We start from the raw sequence: 15925 nt of genomic DNA on the forward strand, positions 1-15925 counted from the left end.
AGCCAAATGGAAAACACGTAAAATGAGATTGTATAAAATTGTTCACAAAATTGTCTGAGTCTTGTCCGCGTCCTGTCTATTCTTCTATACCATTTATACAAAAAATGCATAGGGGGCGTCGCGTCTCTGACGCGTCTTTGTCTAAAGACCTTCCTATTTTGCGCTATGTAATATATTCGAAACTTGAATAAACTACCTACCACTACTCTCACTAGGTACTCGACTCAACTCTTTGTAACCCATTAAGATCGCGTCCTTTACCGTCCTATCGATAGTACGCTGCATAATCATGTTTGTTTTAATCGAGACTCAATCTTCATTACATACTTGACACGACTGAATTAGGACAAACAAGTTCATTGACACGTCACATGTGACATTCAATGTCGGTACATTACTTCCTCTAAACACATTGCGACACCTCATTTCGATAGCGACCACAGGCTAAAAAACTACGAAGAGATTCAATGTACTACACACAGTATGACAACCGTGTGCAGCTAAATTATTCTACTCTGTGTCAAAGTATTTTGTGCAATCGCTGTTCTTATATTAAATTGGTTTTATAATGTAGGCTTGAGTGGTTTTGATTAGTCATTGAAATTTATTTTAGTTAATTCCATTAATGTGTCACACATTATTAGTTAAATGAGATGTAGTGAATGCGTTTAATGGAGTTTGTACTGTTAATATGCATTAAGTATTTTGTATTTAGCATTTTTTGTTACAAGCATTACTTAGGCACCTTATAAATGCTTTAAGAAAAGCCATAGTAATTTATAGATGTATGAAAATTTAATATGCTTGCAGCATCGCAATAAACCAACCATCTGTTTGGATCCCTACATTACCTACACTATACAGGAAAATACACTTTTTAATTAACATACTTATTTGTAATTTGCAGGCTTATCACAGTTGTCATCTTCCTAATCCTATTAAAAAGAAACAATGACACACGGCGTTACATCACTTCCTACTCAAATTCAAATGAAGAATTATGATTAAATGAAAACGATGCAGATATTGGATTTGTTCGTTCATTGATAGTGTGGCGCCACATAATGACTGTATCGACTATCGATAATAAATGATGATAGCGATAAAATTAAACGTTCACGTCAGCTTGTGAAAGTAGATAAATCCGTTAGTGGGTATTATCTGGTCGGTTTAATATATGTTCGAATACTAACATTTATTTACTGTTAACCCTGCCTTTTGTCTAACCACCAATGATACATTTTGAACTTACACGTAATTTGTTTTTATTTCCAGGAGAAAAAGACTGCATATATTCAATTGAATATACTTATTTTATTATTTCTCTCTATGTTTTTAATTACTACTTTTGTTCGACAATTTGTTTACATTCAAGGCTTTCTTTTTGGCTAACTGTTTTTAACGCTACACGAAGCCAAAACTTAGTCTTTTGTTCTCGTTCCCATAAATTTCTCATGCAAAATCACTTACATTTATTAATACGGACACGGATTTAGGCAAAAAAAAATTGCAAATTTTGCAAGTGAATTTGTTATTTGAGAGATGTAATACGTCGAAATTGTAATAGTTTTAATTTAGTAAAAAGATTGCCGGAGTGTTTCTCATACCGTGCGATATTGGCTAGTAACTTTACAGAGTAGGAGTGAACAAAATATGTCAAACCACACTTATTCATTAGAACGTAGACTGGCTATTTCAGATTCATATTGGAAATCCAGAAACTCGGATTTTAAATATTAATCAAGATAATTTTAATATAATAAAAGATATATTTATATCAGTTAAAAAAACCACGCTCCACACAATTTAAAGTGCCCTCAAAACGTATTTACCATCAATATACGAAATGAAATTTTGAATTTTGAAAATCAAACAATTTGACAGCTTGTAAAAAATGTATGGAATTTCAAACAGGAAATCACACATTTAATGTATGTCACGATAAAAGAAATATACAGAAAATGAAGTACTAACAAAGTAGCAATTATTATATATAACTGTAGGTTTATTGAAATGCCGCTGATGACAAGAAATTCGTTTGCCTCAGCATTTTTCTTTTTTTAAACGTCTGCGTGTTCGACGCAACAAATAAGCTAGTGAACATTATAATATTTTGTATCAAAAAAAAAAATCTTTGATTTGTATGTACGCCCATATCTTTCGAACGGCTGCACCAAATCGAATATTGATTCTATACAAATAAAATGCACTTTTTATGTCAATTATTTTGATAGTCAGCTAGTAATAACTACATACAATATTGTAGAGAGCTAGCTACCTCTTAATGCCTATACTAAACCACATACTTATCACACATTATAATGGTTCTTCTACTTATTTATTTAGCGATGCGAACTAATCCTCGAAGTATTCTATACGCACGTTCAAAGTTTGTCGTAGTTATGTTTGTCGACTGGCGCCCAGTCTATGTAATTGTTCGAACAAATAGACACATAGCGTCGAGACTCCTGATTTACTAATGTATCTAGTTTTAGCACTTACACAACATGAGGTTTATATGCGGACACATTAACCTTTTGAGAAAACTTATGTTGTGACCGATATTTTTGGACTTGTATTAATTTTGGTAGGGTCGGTTTAGGGATTTGTTCACATTTCATTATTTGTCCAAATTGTGTTGAAACTTTCATTTCAGAACATTACAGTTATATCAAGTCAAGATTTATTTATATGTTAAGTTTCATAAGTCTCTAAAAGATTTTAAAATAAAATAGATAATTTTAGAAATATATTTTGTATATCTTGGTACTGGATGCAGCTTAGAAAGTTGTGTAAGAAAAAGACGTGTGAAAGCGACACAACCTTTGCGACGTAACGTTACAATGCGAATGACCTATTTCCTTTGCTCACAATTTGCTGGAAAAGCACTAAAAGTAAGACCTGTTGACCTCTACTTAACAGGCCGAGTTAATTGATTAGCGGTACACATTTATTACTTATATTTTTCCACAAGCTTTTTAGCAGCGTAATTAACAAGTGGATAGAGAAAAACATCGACTTCGCGTAAAGTATTTTAATTAATCAGACTTTTACAGTTCTTCGTCGACATCGTTCGCAAAGTAACAAAATCCTTGATTAATTTCCGCCATTTTATCATACAGATACCTACGATAAATATAGGAACGCTATACTCAGCTAGGTATTAAAAAATATAGGTAATGCCACACGCCACGTCAAAGACCACACATTACCCATACGATATGAAGAAGATAATTATCATACATTTTATATAATTTAAGTCATGAATTACTTTAAAAATGTAGAGTTTTAGGATTATCTAAAGGAAACGGAACGCTGGCACCGAATTACATTATCTGATAATGTTCTGCCAGTATTAGTGAATTGGGACAGTTTTAGATGATAAAAGTGTTTCAAATAGTATGTATGTATGTAGCCACTTCTTTATTTATAACCAAGATTAAAATTCGATTTTATGAGGTGACAAACGTAGGTACACATCATTTTCTTTTAAATAGGAGTCAAAAAATCTAGTCCCATTTAAATGACGATTAATGACTTTATTTAATTTAATTCAACTACGTCGCTGAAACTACGGAATTCGCTAAATTAAAATATTTATCTTAAAACTCATTGTTAAACACGCTAATTAAAAAAAGGCAAAATCTTTTCAATAATTGTTATTAAGGAACGTTGCAGGTGTGCAGTGGAATAAAACATAAAAAGTAGTTTAATTATTCTTAAACAGTGCATAGTTTTATAGCGAAAAGCAAAACAATTAAGTCAACCAACCTATTGAAAACTTTCGTGTGAGCGTGATAGAGCTACATTTAATGTATTTTACCATCTCGCTTCCATAAAAGTAAGAGTCAGAGGTCTTAAGAAGTAAAGGTACGGTGCTACCATAAGAAGAAAAATATTCACGTATATTTGGTAAAGATCATTGCTTACTTATTGCTTATATTAAATAAGTGAAAACTTCAAATACTTCTGGCAGCGTAAAAGCATGTGAAATTTGTTTGTAGACTGTGCACTTAAGTGTTCAATAATAATGTAAATTGACAAAACATGACACGAATTTTATCCGGTATTTATATGAATTACTTTTTTGAAGACTTGACTCAAATGCTAAGTAAAGATATTGGTAGAGAATTTAATAAATAACGTTTCCAGTAGTACTTAACTTAGTACTTGTATAAAGAGGGCTGTGACGTAAGTGACATTTCAGGATCAAGAACGAGTCTAGTATGTTAGGTTTTCTAGGAATGTTTGGCAAAAGTCATTATTGATAAACCGAAAAAAAGAACGGAACAGTCAAACAGACAATATTAATTACTCGAGTTTTGTGTTTCAATTAAGTAAATATAATGTTTAAATACTCGATCTCCGTAGCGCTAAGTAAAAATATTGAGTAAGAAATGTGTGAAATACATGTATATGTTTTTAGTAATTAAACCACTTGATAAAATTGCCTATTTACTAACTCACAACTATATATTTAGAGCTGTCGTTGATGTTTTCCTAGCCGGGTAGCCGAGTGGTATAGGTCACCACGCCAAACCCATCGTGAGCGACGGGTCGCGATCTCGATCTGCGCGTAACACACGCATTTGTTTCATCCACGAATGCTTCTTCTGAGTCTGGGTTTACTCGACCAAACCAATACAAAGATAAAATAACTTTAAAGTAAAAAAAAAAGCAATAATTATATTAAAATTACATAGATACAACGCTGTAACCTCATATGTCTCTTCAATATTGCTGAAAATAACAGCTGCAAAATTGTTCTGCAAGTTTAAGGACACTGGCACTGGCAAATAACAAACTAAGCAAATATTATTAAATAGGTATAATGTTTGTGGTCGGCACGTAACGTAGAATTTCACACATTACGCCATAAGCAGGCTGTGCGTTACGATCACTATATAAAAGTTAAGTATGCCTTATAATCGTGCTGTGTTCTTGATCGATCACTAGCCTTTGTACTTGGGTTCTCTCGTGTTTTTTAATTTTTATTTCAAAACTAGTTTTGTTAACCACGGTTCATTGGTATATATGTATATGTTTTTAAAAAGTGTGTGTGAAGTTTTTACAAAACTTTAGGAGATTTTGTTTATAAGTTCAAATCAACATTTAAATAATATTATTAAAAAAAAATGATGCGTATTCATAACTGCTTTTTGGCCGAAACTAATCGGGTGATCCCGATAAATATGAGTTATTTAACCGGATAGCTTAACGGGCTTAAGCTTTTATAGGTGAAATAAAAATATTACTTGGGGGTGAATGGGTTTTGGAGACAATTTCCTGAAAAATGGCGTATTTACAGACAGCAATGCGAATCACTCCCATCAGTTAAGTACATAGAGATCATTAGGCGAAGATCATTATTCATTAAGTACTTTTCTCAAGTATACTCCGTTTTACTATGCTCTTAAATGTTAGACACGTTTATATCATAGTTATAATATTGAAATTCCTACATTAAATATTGTAAATCCTTTACTAGTTAGCCACTGGTTGAGTGTAGATGGCTAATTGTAATTATAAAAGCGTGACAGCGCATTACACGCCGTAGAGCGGTATCTCTCTCCCACATTTGCAACTATATTACTCAATGACGTAACTATAGGCCTTCTAATAAGCTAGCGGGATTAAAAAAAAACAAAGGAAGGAAAATGGGTTGGCTTTAGTCAGTAAAATTCTGATATGTTTATCTAGAAGTGCGAGAAGTCATATGATTTTCCATCCAGAAAGAAGGGCCCTATATATCATTCATTGACTAAATAATACAATGTATGTCTAGCTTATAGGTTCCTGAAGTCTATTCGTAATTTTATTTAACCCCTAAACAAAGCTTGCGAAAAGTCTAGGCAAAAGAATAAAAAAAATATTTACGAAACCTGTAGGCGGCGCTTCTTTTAGTATTTATTTAGTACATGTTGACATTGTTCAGCTAACATCATCACAACATCTGATTATAGAGCAAAAATAAACTTTAGGGGTATTAGAATATGGTTTTAAATACTTTTAATAGCTCTATAAGTTAAGTTTACGGAGGCATGCGGTGCGGTCTTGATCCGAGAGGTAAGAAAGACAGTTCTGCATCATAAATGACATACTATTAATGTTTTCGTAAATAGAATAAACCTTGGGCTTGATGTAAGAAAATGGATGCCAGTGCAATGCCCCTATTTATACCATTGATGATTCAAAAATATTGACTTAAATAAACATGAGTAGGTCAAGTTCATTGGTACATTTTTTACACGTTTTTGTTAAACAAAATACAGACAACACGTATCTAAATATTCAACGGTGTGACGTAATTGATCTCGGTGATACCAAGTGAAGCACTGTATTTTCTAGTTTCAGGTTATAGCGTAATTTATATCTCCAACTTTAAATTTTCATCTGTAACATAAATTTAGAAAATAGTCGGTTGTCGACGTGTTGTGCACCACAATGTTGGCGGCAGTAAAACTCAACTGAGACGTCAGACATGGCACGAAACCTTTTTATCGGCGCAGAACGTTAAGCAAAGGCCTCGGTTAAGTACTCCTGCGTCAAGTATCTTCGCGAACAAAGTTTATTTACACAGAACATTCTGATTATAGCTTCTCGAGCGTAACTTTATTGTGCGATATGCCATTGTAGTGCAAAGAGTAAATAAACACTCGTAAACGCGACAACGAGCAACCGCACTCGCCATTATTATGCGTTATTTAACCATTCTGCAATAAGGACTCGCTTTATTATTAGTTCAACGTTAATAGTGTATTAAATTGGACATTATTCAAATTGTAAAGCGATAGTTTGTTGATATTTCGTTAAAACAAAAGTCATGGCGTTGCATTGCCCTTTCAGTTGCGTTAGCTGTCGAGAAAATTGTGAAATGCAATAGTTTTATATCAAGGTGAGGTTAATTAGTGAGCATAAATAACGAACAACGGGAAAATAAATAGTCGAGTCGTGGCGAAATCGTCAGTGATTAAGTTTTCCGAATTTACGACCAGTTAATGAGAAACTCCCGTCTCGCCCGTCAACACCTTGTCAGTAAGATAAATAAAGGAAATGAAGTGAGATTTAAAAGGTCACAAGTTATTGGGCGACGATCAAGCGGTCATGCGCTTGCCGGGTCAAGGTGACTCTGTCCAAACAATCCTCTTTTCTTGCATACCTTCCATGCATCCTTGACTCTAAACAAGGAAAAAAGAAACGTATTGTTAACTCGGAAGTTACGTGTGCAAGTGTGACGAACTGAGGTCGAAATGCAAATCGATTCGAAAAAACATATTTTTTAAATCAAGGCAAAGGAATTTTTGTTTTTCAATAAAGAAATATGTATATCACCTCTTATAAATATCGAGAAATATTATATCGCATTGGAAAATACGTTATTTCGGAACTAGTTATTAGCTATATTTATGGTACGGCAGTAAAAGCGTTAAAGAATATGTATGAGAAACTATAATCGTTAGCTGGCAAAATGGACTTCTTAGTAATCTGCTACAATAAACGGTTTTTGAAAACAGTCCGGTTTATTGTCTTCCATGTCTGAAATAAGGGCTATACAATACACATGCAAAGGAAAGGGCCCTAATCAAGGTCACAGAACTTTCAGCAGCAAACTGTGAGAAGCTTAATTAATCAGGTGTTCCGAAAATAAAGTCAACTGTCGCAGTGGCTCTTGACCTCTAACCCTCTGAATATTCAATGCCACGCTCAGCTATTGAAATTGCTTTCATCTTCTCTCATTATATGAAACTCTATCACTCAAACGAAGTAGAATACTCATGTGATGTTTTGAATTTCAACATAATTATGCCAAGTAAAATAAATGACTGAAGCTCATTTAAAAATGGCAACTTTTTTTTAATAACGATCGTTTACTCTTCATTTGTTTATCAGACAAAGTTTAGGTAGGTATTTTAAGAAAACAGGAGAAAATAAAGTGCTTTCTAACTTATTATTTTTAATATTGAATTCGCACACTGCAACTTGTAAATACTAAAGACTTCTCCTATTGCGGATTTGCTGGTACAGATTTCTTTTGAAGTAAATAGCACCGTTCCACATATTTTCCTTCACGTTCTGTTTTTACGATTTTTTATATACATACGCTTATAAATAATTAAATAAATAAATAAATGCGGACAACATCACATACATTGTTCTGAACCCAAAGTAAGTTGCTGAAGCACTTGTGTTATGGAATTCAGATACAACAAAGGTACCACAAACACCCAGACCCGAGACAATGTAGAAATGTGAATTTTTACATTGACCCGACCGGGGATCGAACCCGGGACCTCAGAGATAGCGACACCTTGAAACCGGTGCATCCGCCACTCGACCACGGAGGTCATCTAAAATAAATTATATAACGTTACTTATGTATAATAAAATAATTCCATCTCTCCTTGAAAACACAAAATAATTCAAATATTTGACTCACTGTCATTCAAGACCCAGATAGAATAGCATTGAACACTTAGACTTTGACAATGTCAGTTTTGTACAAACAAATACATAGATGTTTATGTTCGTATAACTCAAATAAAAACATCCACAAGGTAATGTTTATAAACACGTAATAAACTGTGAATTAGCACGTGATTACTGGGAATTTGGACTATTGACAATAGTTTATAGTAGTTGCTTTGAAAATACGATGAAAAAATCCCCTAGTTGTCTGTTTTTTTTTTGTATTGGTGGTGTTTAAGGTAATCGGGTAAAAGGCTGTTTGATGACGTTTTAAAATTGTTGTCCAGATAATAATAGAAATAGCAAAATGTATTTTTTTGCAATTATGTTATCGTATTAATACCTCTACTCAAGCTTATTGATGTTGTTAAAGTGAGATCGCACTACTGTGAGCCTAGCGGTGTCTCGCTTTTATAACGACCTATTATGGTAACTCGGTGGTTATACGACCTTTTTAATAAAGTTCTCATTATACTTTAGTTAAGATACCCTAATATCACCTTGGGCAGTTTATAAATTGAAGTGTATACAATCAATAATGTAGCTTTATCTATAATATTATTTCTCAATGATATGAATAATGCAGTAAACGTTTAACAAAGGCAACAATTGGACTTTACAACACTGATTCTATCCCGTATTGTGAAAAACTTGTTAATTTATGCAGGCTTGGCACCTGAGTAAACATCGTACCTTAATATTTGTTGTTTGAATAATTGGAATCTAATAAAATATATTCTAAGACTCTTTTGTTCGGTACTTCTATAAAATGTGAGGAAATGTTGAGAATTGATTGGTTCTTCATAATGTATTCAGTTATTATATTGTCATCATTATCATTTAAAATTCAATACAGACATATTATTTTCTTATTACGCAAAGACAAAACATAAATACTCTTTTAAAAGCCGCTTTTTAAGTCTTGAATTTACTAAAGAAGTTTTGTGATAGCTATTCAATTCATTTATCATATAAAAAAGCAGTGTGGATATTTTAAACAGCCCTAAATAAAATTAATAAGACATTAAAAAAAAACAATCACGAATATTTATGTTGACTAAAATAGCAGTACAAATAGAATTTTGAAATCACTTTTCAAACAAGATACCGCCAAAATGCTATTCGACAGACTAACAATCAATAAATTATTCCGAAAATTATTTTATAAAACTAATCGATTTGAAATAGAAAATTAAACAAGCCATCCATTGCTGTCAAAATAGTTTCGCAGATAAAAATGTATAGTGAAAAACGGCAGTGTATGTGCTACAATTTGTGTTTGCCGTGATATACGAGTCTGCCGCAGTAAGGAGTAAGGTACTGCCGCATTGACCCATTTTGATAAAGTCTTGAATAGATTACGTCCGTCCACTTTAATGCTCAGGTGCTGCATGCATCGTTTTCCGTGTTTATTTTTTGTTAGTATTTAAAACTATATACTTTAACTATACGGTTCAGGTATATTTTTTTATAGGCTGTCGTTAATATTATTTGTGTACTGGTCACTTTTAATGTCGCATTATTTCGGGGTGTATTCAAAATAGAATTTATGCTAACGGTAAATGCTCTCAATTAAACACAACATTAGAACCATTTTTGCATGAAACAAAAATGGTTCGAATAAAAAAATATATTTTTCTCTTGTAAATTAATTATTATTAAAACGAAAATCCTAAATTGAACGCAAAATTATACCACGAAAAAGATTAAAAAAAAAGGTTTTAATTCGAAATTCAAATTAACTGGTCTCAGATGTAAGAAACGCAACTTTTCTACAAGAACTAACGTAAGTGAAAACTTTGTAAGGTCACCAACAAAGCCTCGTGAGCACACAACCACAACGCACGCACACTCACAAAAAAGTTTAGCTTATAAGTTTATAATCAAGCGAGGTTTTTATCTCGTAGTCGTTGGCCGCCCGCCGCGCAGCGCACATGTCGACCGTCGGCGCTGAAGCCTCACAAATACGCGCGTGAAAATACACACACCCGTATACGAAAAATTAAGAAAAAAAATCGCACTCTGGATAATTCAAAGACGCCAGTACGTCAAAGGCGTTTGACAAAAAAGGTGCTCCATTTTAAACCCCGCTCGCTGGCTTATTCGGAAAATTATGAAAGTGATGTGAAACGTAGGTGTTTCTCTTCAGAGTACGTTCAGCGTTTACACTGTATTTTTTTAGTGACTACAAAAGCTATTGTTTGCGTTTTGCTTGAATTGAAGCACAAAAAGTATACTATTTTCAGTGTTTTGTTCTATTGAATGAGAAGTGTGTTGAAAAAATATTACATAAAAGTGGATTGTTCAGTTTTAGTAAAGGAAAACCGGCAGAGTAATTCAGTTAGATGTATGTTCTACATAATATACAACGGGACACAACATGACGGCAAAGTTCGGCTATGTAAGTGGATTTAGTATTAAAAAAAACATAATTATGCTTTATTTGTTGCCATGCGCATGACAGACACTTAGATAATATACACTTTTTCTTTAGTTTTTTATCTGTGGATATTTTTAGTGTTGTCACGCTATCAAACAAAGTAATCCCCCAGCAAACCATGATAAAAGTTTAGATTTGAAAAATGTACTTAGACGGCGTGTTTGTGACGTAAAATCGTTCATTATTTATGAATGAAGGTGTTGTTTTTTTACAGCATATCGTTATTGATTCTTGTGCGATAAAGATAGTGTAAATCTCAATTGTATATAATCGTGACAAGAGTCCATAAGTCCCCTGATAGGTAGACATGTATCTTTTACAAGTATGTTAGAGATAATTATGTGTTTTATATTTCGAAAATGCACTCGCTTTTGCGTATTCTTCGTTAGAGCGTCCACGACTAGTCATGTCAAAATATTTGACATTACTACTACTAGTTAACATTGTTTAATATTTTTTATTTAGTATTTGGGTTAAATGTTTTTGCAATGGTCCGGTTTGAGTAAATAGCTTAAGAAGTTAATGTGATAATGACTTGTTTTCATGTTTGACAAAAAATATTAAGGTATAAGTTTATCAAAATTGTTAGAAATAATTATAAATAATATACTTTTGGTGTCTTAATGCGAATTGTAAGAATGTGTTAAACAATACCTACTACATTATTTCAATGAAAAATTCTAAGAACTTATTAGTAAGTTAGTAAGAAAAGAACTACTTCTTATAATTCAATTCTTGATTGTTTTAAAATAAATATCGGAATACATGCCGACAAAAAAACGAGCGGGGAACAATTTTTGACTTTTCTCCAACCATTTGTGAATTTTATTCGTTTTAGTACTTAGTTTATTTTATTTTTAATTGGACAATATAATACCAACTCGAACAGCCCCAATAAGACTAATCTTTCTCTCTTTCACTAATCTTTAATTCTTATGAGACACAGCCTATCTAGACAAATTAGTTAAATTAAAAATTGTTTTAGAACAAAAAAAGCCTCTAGAAAAGTTTTTTCTTCCAGATAACTTGAAGTAGGTTTTTACCAAGTCCAAAGTTTTAATGGCAACAGACGTTCAAAGCAACTGTGTCACACGCAAATATATGTTTTAAATTATGTTTGCCGACACGTTGCTAAGAAGTTATCATTTACTATGTAGATGACCTAGCACTATGCTGCCCCCTGTTGTGAAGAGGCCACTATGTGATTATAATATTAACGCCGTACTAATAACATCATTCTGTGGCCAATAAGCCTATTTACATATTTCTTGTAGTGCTAGAATAACATAGTTGATTGCTTCATCAGCTTCCTGTAGCAATATAGCCTATTTTTTTCTATTAAATAGGTATATACTGTATTATTTTATATAAAGCCAGCATTTCGTACGATTTATAAATATTAAACGAATCTTAAAAAAAAAATGGAATCGATACTTTTTGTTTAGTGTTTTACTATTCTTTGTAGAAATTTGTTTGAATTTGGAACAGAGATTGATTTTTAATCGCTTGTTTTCTCTTTTCTGTGTCCAGTAAAAAAATTCAAAAGCTGATTTATTTAAAACTTGGAATCTTAACAGCAAACAGGTAAACAACAAAGAGCTCTCGTATTGCATGACTTATTAATGTCAAAAGGTATGTTTTCTCAAACCCTACTTGACAACAATATTTTGATAAATATAGGTAATAAAAAATATTATCAAAATGGCGCCTAAAGATTAGTACTCATGCGTCGCATCAAGTGTGCTTATCTAAACAACTACACTACAGCTATCAGTAAGATTTTATATTATAATTATTAATTGTCACACATAATTGAATATAACGGATAATTGGGTTCAATGGTGATAATAATCAATTATATAATTAATTTATGTTTACATAGTTGATCTACCGCATAATGAGGTGTTTATTTTTCACATTATTCAATTAAAATAATAAAGCACATTTTTTTGTGTAATTATTCATAAAATGGGTTCCGCAACAGTTAAAATATTGTATTTTTTTGTTGAATTATTATTTCCTTATTAAAAGTTTATTTATTTTAAAATTTATTTATTTTAGTTAAGTTATCAATATCTAAAAAAAATACAATATTTTTTTAGTTAAAATAAAACATTGGTTTTCTTTATTTTTAATAACTTGGAATATTGATTCAGTTGCGCATTTAATAATTTCTTAATTGTTTTTCTCAATTTTCCACGTGATATGGATATTGACTTTAATTAACGAATGCAATTAACGTTAATTAAATCATTTAAGATTATTTACTCTGTTGTATCTCGAGTAGGTAATTACATTTATTAGATACGGAGAAATGATTCAATATGTATTTATAAACAAAGATTATAAAGACAAGGAATACCTGAGCAATATAGTGATTGAAAGTATACTCATTCTAACTGTAAAAATCTTTATAACTATTCATCCGGGGTGGCAACCATCACCTCTTAAAATAAGTCTGCAGTTGTGGAAGCACGGACTTAGACTTATGTCTGCACGGATAGCCGAGTAGCCGAGTGGTTGACGTTACCACGGAAAACCCACTTTGAACCCAGCGTAGGAAAAGCATTTGTGTGTTACACAAATTCCTACTCTAAGTCCTGTTGTTTTTGTGACTCGAATGTTTATGAAACCCCCCGCGGTACTGGGATTAAATTATTGAGTGCAGGAGTCAAAATAAGAAAGTGATCCCTCGAGTAAGGGAAAGGGTAACGTCAAATGTCTTTAATACCTAGCAAAAAACTAGGAAAAAACCTTTGACTATTATTAAAAGAGATGGCTATAATGATACAATCTCTTACAAGTAATAGGTAGTAGAAAAAGTAAAAATAAATTAAAGAAAGTTTCGAGAAAGGTTATTGCCAACGAATAAAATATATAATAAATTTGAGTTTTTACAACTGAACTTAGATAGAAATTGTTAATAACTCATAAACAAAACGACAGAAATTACAAACTAATTAACAAAACAATGAACAGAAGTATATGTTCAGGCTCACATGAATGTTGCAAGCATCATATTATAATAATTTATAGTAGATTCATAAAATGAAAAGAGGTGTAAATCAGGTAATTATTTACCTCTTTGCTACTACTACTCTCTGTATAATATCATTCTACTCACACTGGCAAGTATTTAAAAATTTCGAAAAAAAAATAAACAACATTTTCCATGAAGATTTCGAATGCTTTTTTATTGCACAATATTTCAAAATTGTTTAAAAATCGAATCGACGTATTATTTTTTTGCTACTTTTTCAAATACAGATCGATATGCTTAATTAACATAAAATGTCGATAATAATGTCTCGATACTGAATTGTAGAGCAATAAATTGTGTTGATGTCTCAATATTTCAACGTTCCGGTTGAATTAGCAGTCTTGTAACTGTTTCACAATAGGAATAACACAAAACATGACACGCGAGTAGGATGACAACGTTCCTAATTGTAATTGACTTGTAAAAGATGACTTATCGCTTATATTCGATAAAAAAAGCAGAAAAAAGTTTTTAGTCATGAATATATTTCGTTGCTTTTCTACGTACGTGACTTATCTAAGGTTCGATGGTCTTTAATCAGTTTCTACGAAAAAAAAAATTAGTTATATACGAGTATGTTTAGTCATGGATATTTTAATATGCATGTGTGAGTATATTTTTACGTCATTGTGTCTGGCGCCAGAATTCTCGATATTTTATTAAACCTATACGTTTTTGATGTCACGCAATAAACACGCGATTTATATCAACTTAATTAACGAGAAATACATAGAAATCGAGTCAAAACATCGATTTTCTCTGCCACATGGGGCGCGTTACAAAATTCACAAATATTTATGTTAGTTTTCGTAACATTTATGTAAATTGGGACCTCCCAGACACTCATTAGAATTTACAGTCGTTGAGAAGTGTGCTCATTTGATATTCAAGGCACGCGAAGTTCAAGGACGCTGTGAGAAAATTCATTACCAAGCAACTGTGTTTGCCCAACAACGTGGTAATGTTGCCCCGTACGTAATACATATTGTACGAGTTTGCAGCGCGTACCTGCGATGTGCGTCCATTTTGATTTATGAAATTTTAAACGAGGAATCAAACGAATTCGGATTTTTGGAATTAGAATGCGTAGACCCTGTTTCTTTTCTAACTCTCACTGTATGTGCCAGTGGTTACATTTCTTTATTTTTACAGTTTTTTTTTCTACAAGCATGGTGCTTAAACTGTTAAAACATTTTTCATGCTGTATCATCTGTATCATTGCTAAACCGTTGATTGAAAACCATCGTTTCCTTACATTGTATTACTGGAGTGAACATCAATAATATGTTTCACAGTTGTGAATTTAATTTAAAATGTATTGATCACGTGATAGCGACGTATCAGTCTGTTATCATCTTATCTTCTTTCTTCAGAATAGATTGATAGAAGTAGGTTACTGGGCTTTGACTTGCCGTTATATAATTTCTTATCATTTTTTATACAATAATGTTAGGTATTTCTATTTATTTATCGTGTTTTAGGAAGTCTGGCGAGTCAATATTAATAATGCTGCCAAGGACTTGTTGTGTAAAGTGTAGATGCGTATCATTTTTTTTTTATGTAACGTAAAGTCTATTATGCCATTATGGTTAATTTAATTATTTCATATTTATTCACAAATGAACACCGTTATAATCTACATACGACATTTTTCTTCTTATTAAAACAAATAAATTCTTCACTTTTGTGTAATGAGGCATCAAGAATGCGAATATTCTACTTTTTTTAATCAATATCGTTTATCCATACTAACACGTTATTGGTACAGAAATGTTATTTAATTTTATGGAACAATAAAAAACGCAAATAAATTATTTAAATTCGGTTTCCTTACGCATAAACGCAAGGAAGTCACATAATCTAAATAGTTATTCGCAATAAATTCAAATATATGCCGAACTTGACGTTTAAACTGTCGAACTATTCTAAGTTTAAAAGCATTCGAAATTCAAACTAACATTTTTTACTTTTCGCAGCGT

General features: G+C 32.1%; 1 protein-coding gene across 3 annotated transcripts in view; it reads left to right on the forward strand.

The window, feature by feature from the left end:
• The window catches only part of LOC113498366, a 108266-nt gene that overhangs the window by 62421 nt on the left and 29920 nt on the right, over window positions 1–15925 (forward strand). Inside the window, exon 1 of one of the 3 annotated variants that reach the window (XM_026878378.1) lies at window positions 10156–10867. The exons of the other annotated variants lie outside the window; for them this stretch is intronic. Within the exon in view, the coding sequence (XP_026734179.1) occupies window positions 10866–10867 (2 nt within the window). The 5' untranslated portion in view covers window positions 10156–10865. Of the gene's footprint in view, window positions 1–10155; window positions 10868–15925 lie in introns of those variants that run through there. 3 annotated transcript variants of the gene reach the window in all.

This window comes from Trichoplusia ni, chromosome 10 (assembly GCF_003590095.1).
Source record: "Trichoplusia ni isolate ovarian cell line Hi5 chromosome 10, tn1, whole genome shotgun sequence".
In the NCBI taxonomy this organism is placed as follows: Eukaryota; Metazoa; Arthropoda; class Insecta; order Lepidoptera; family Noctuidae; genus Trichoplusia; species Trichoplusia ni.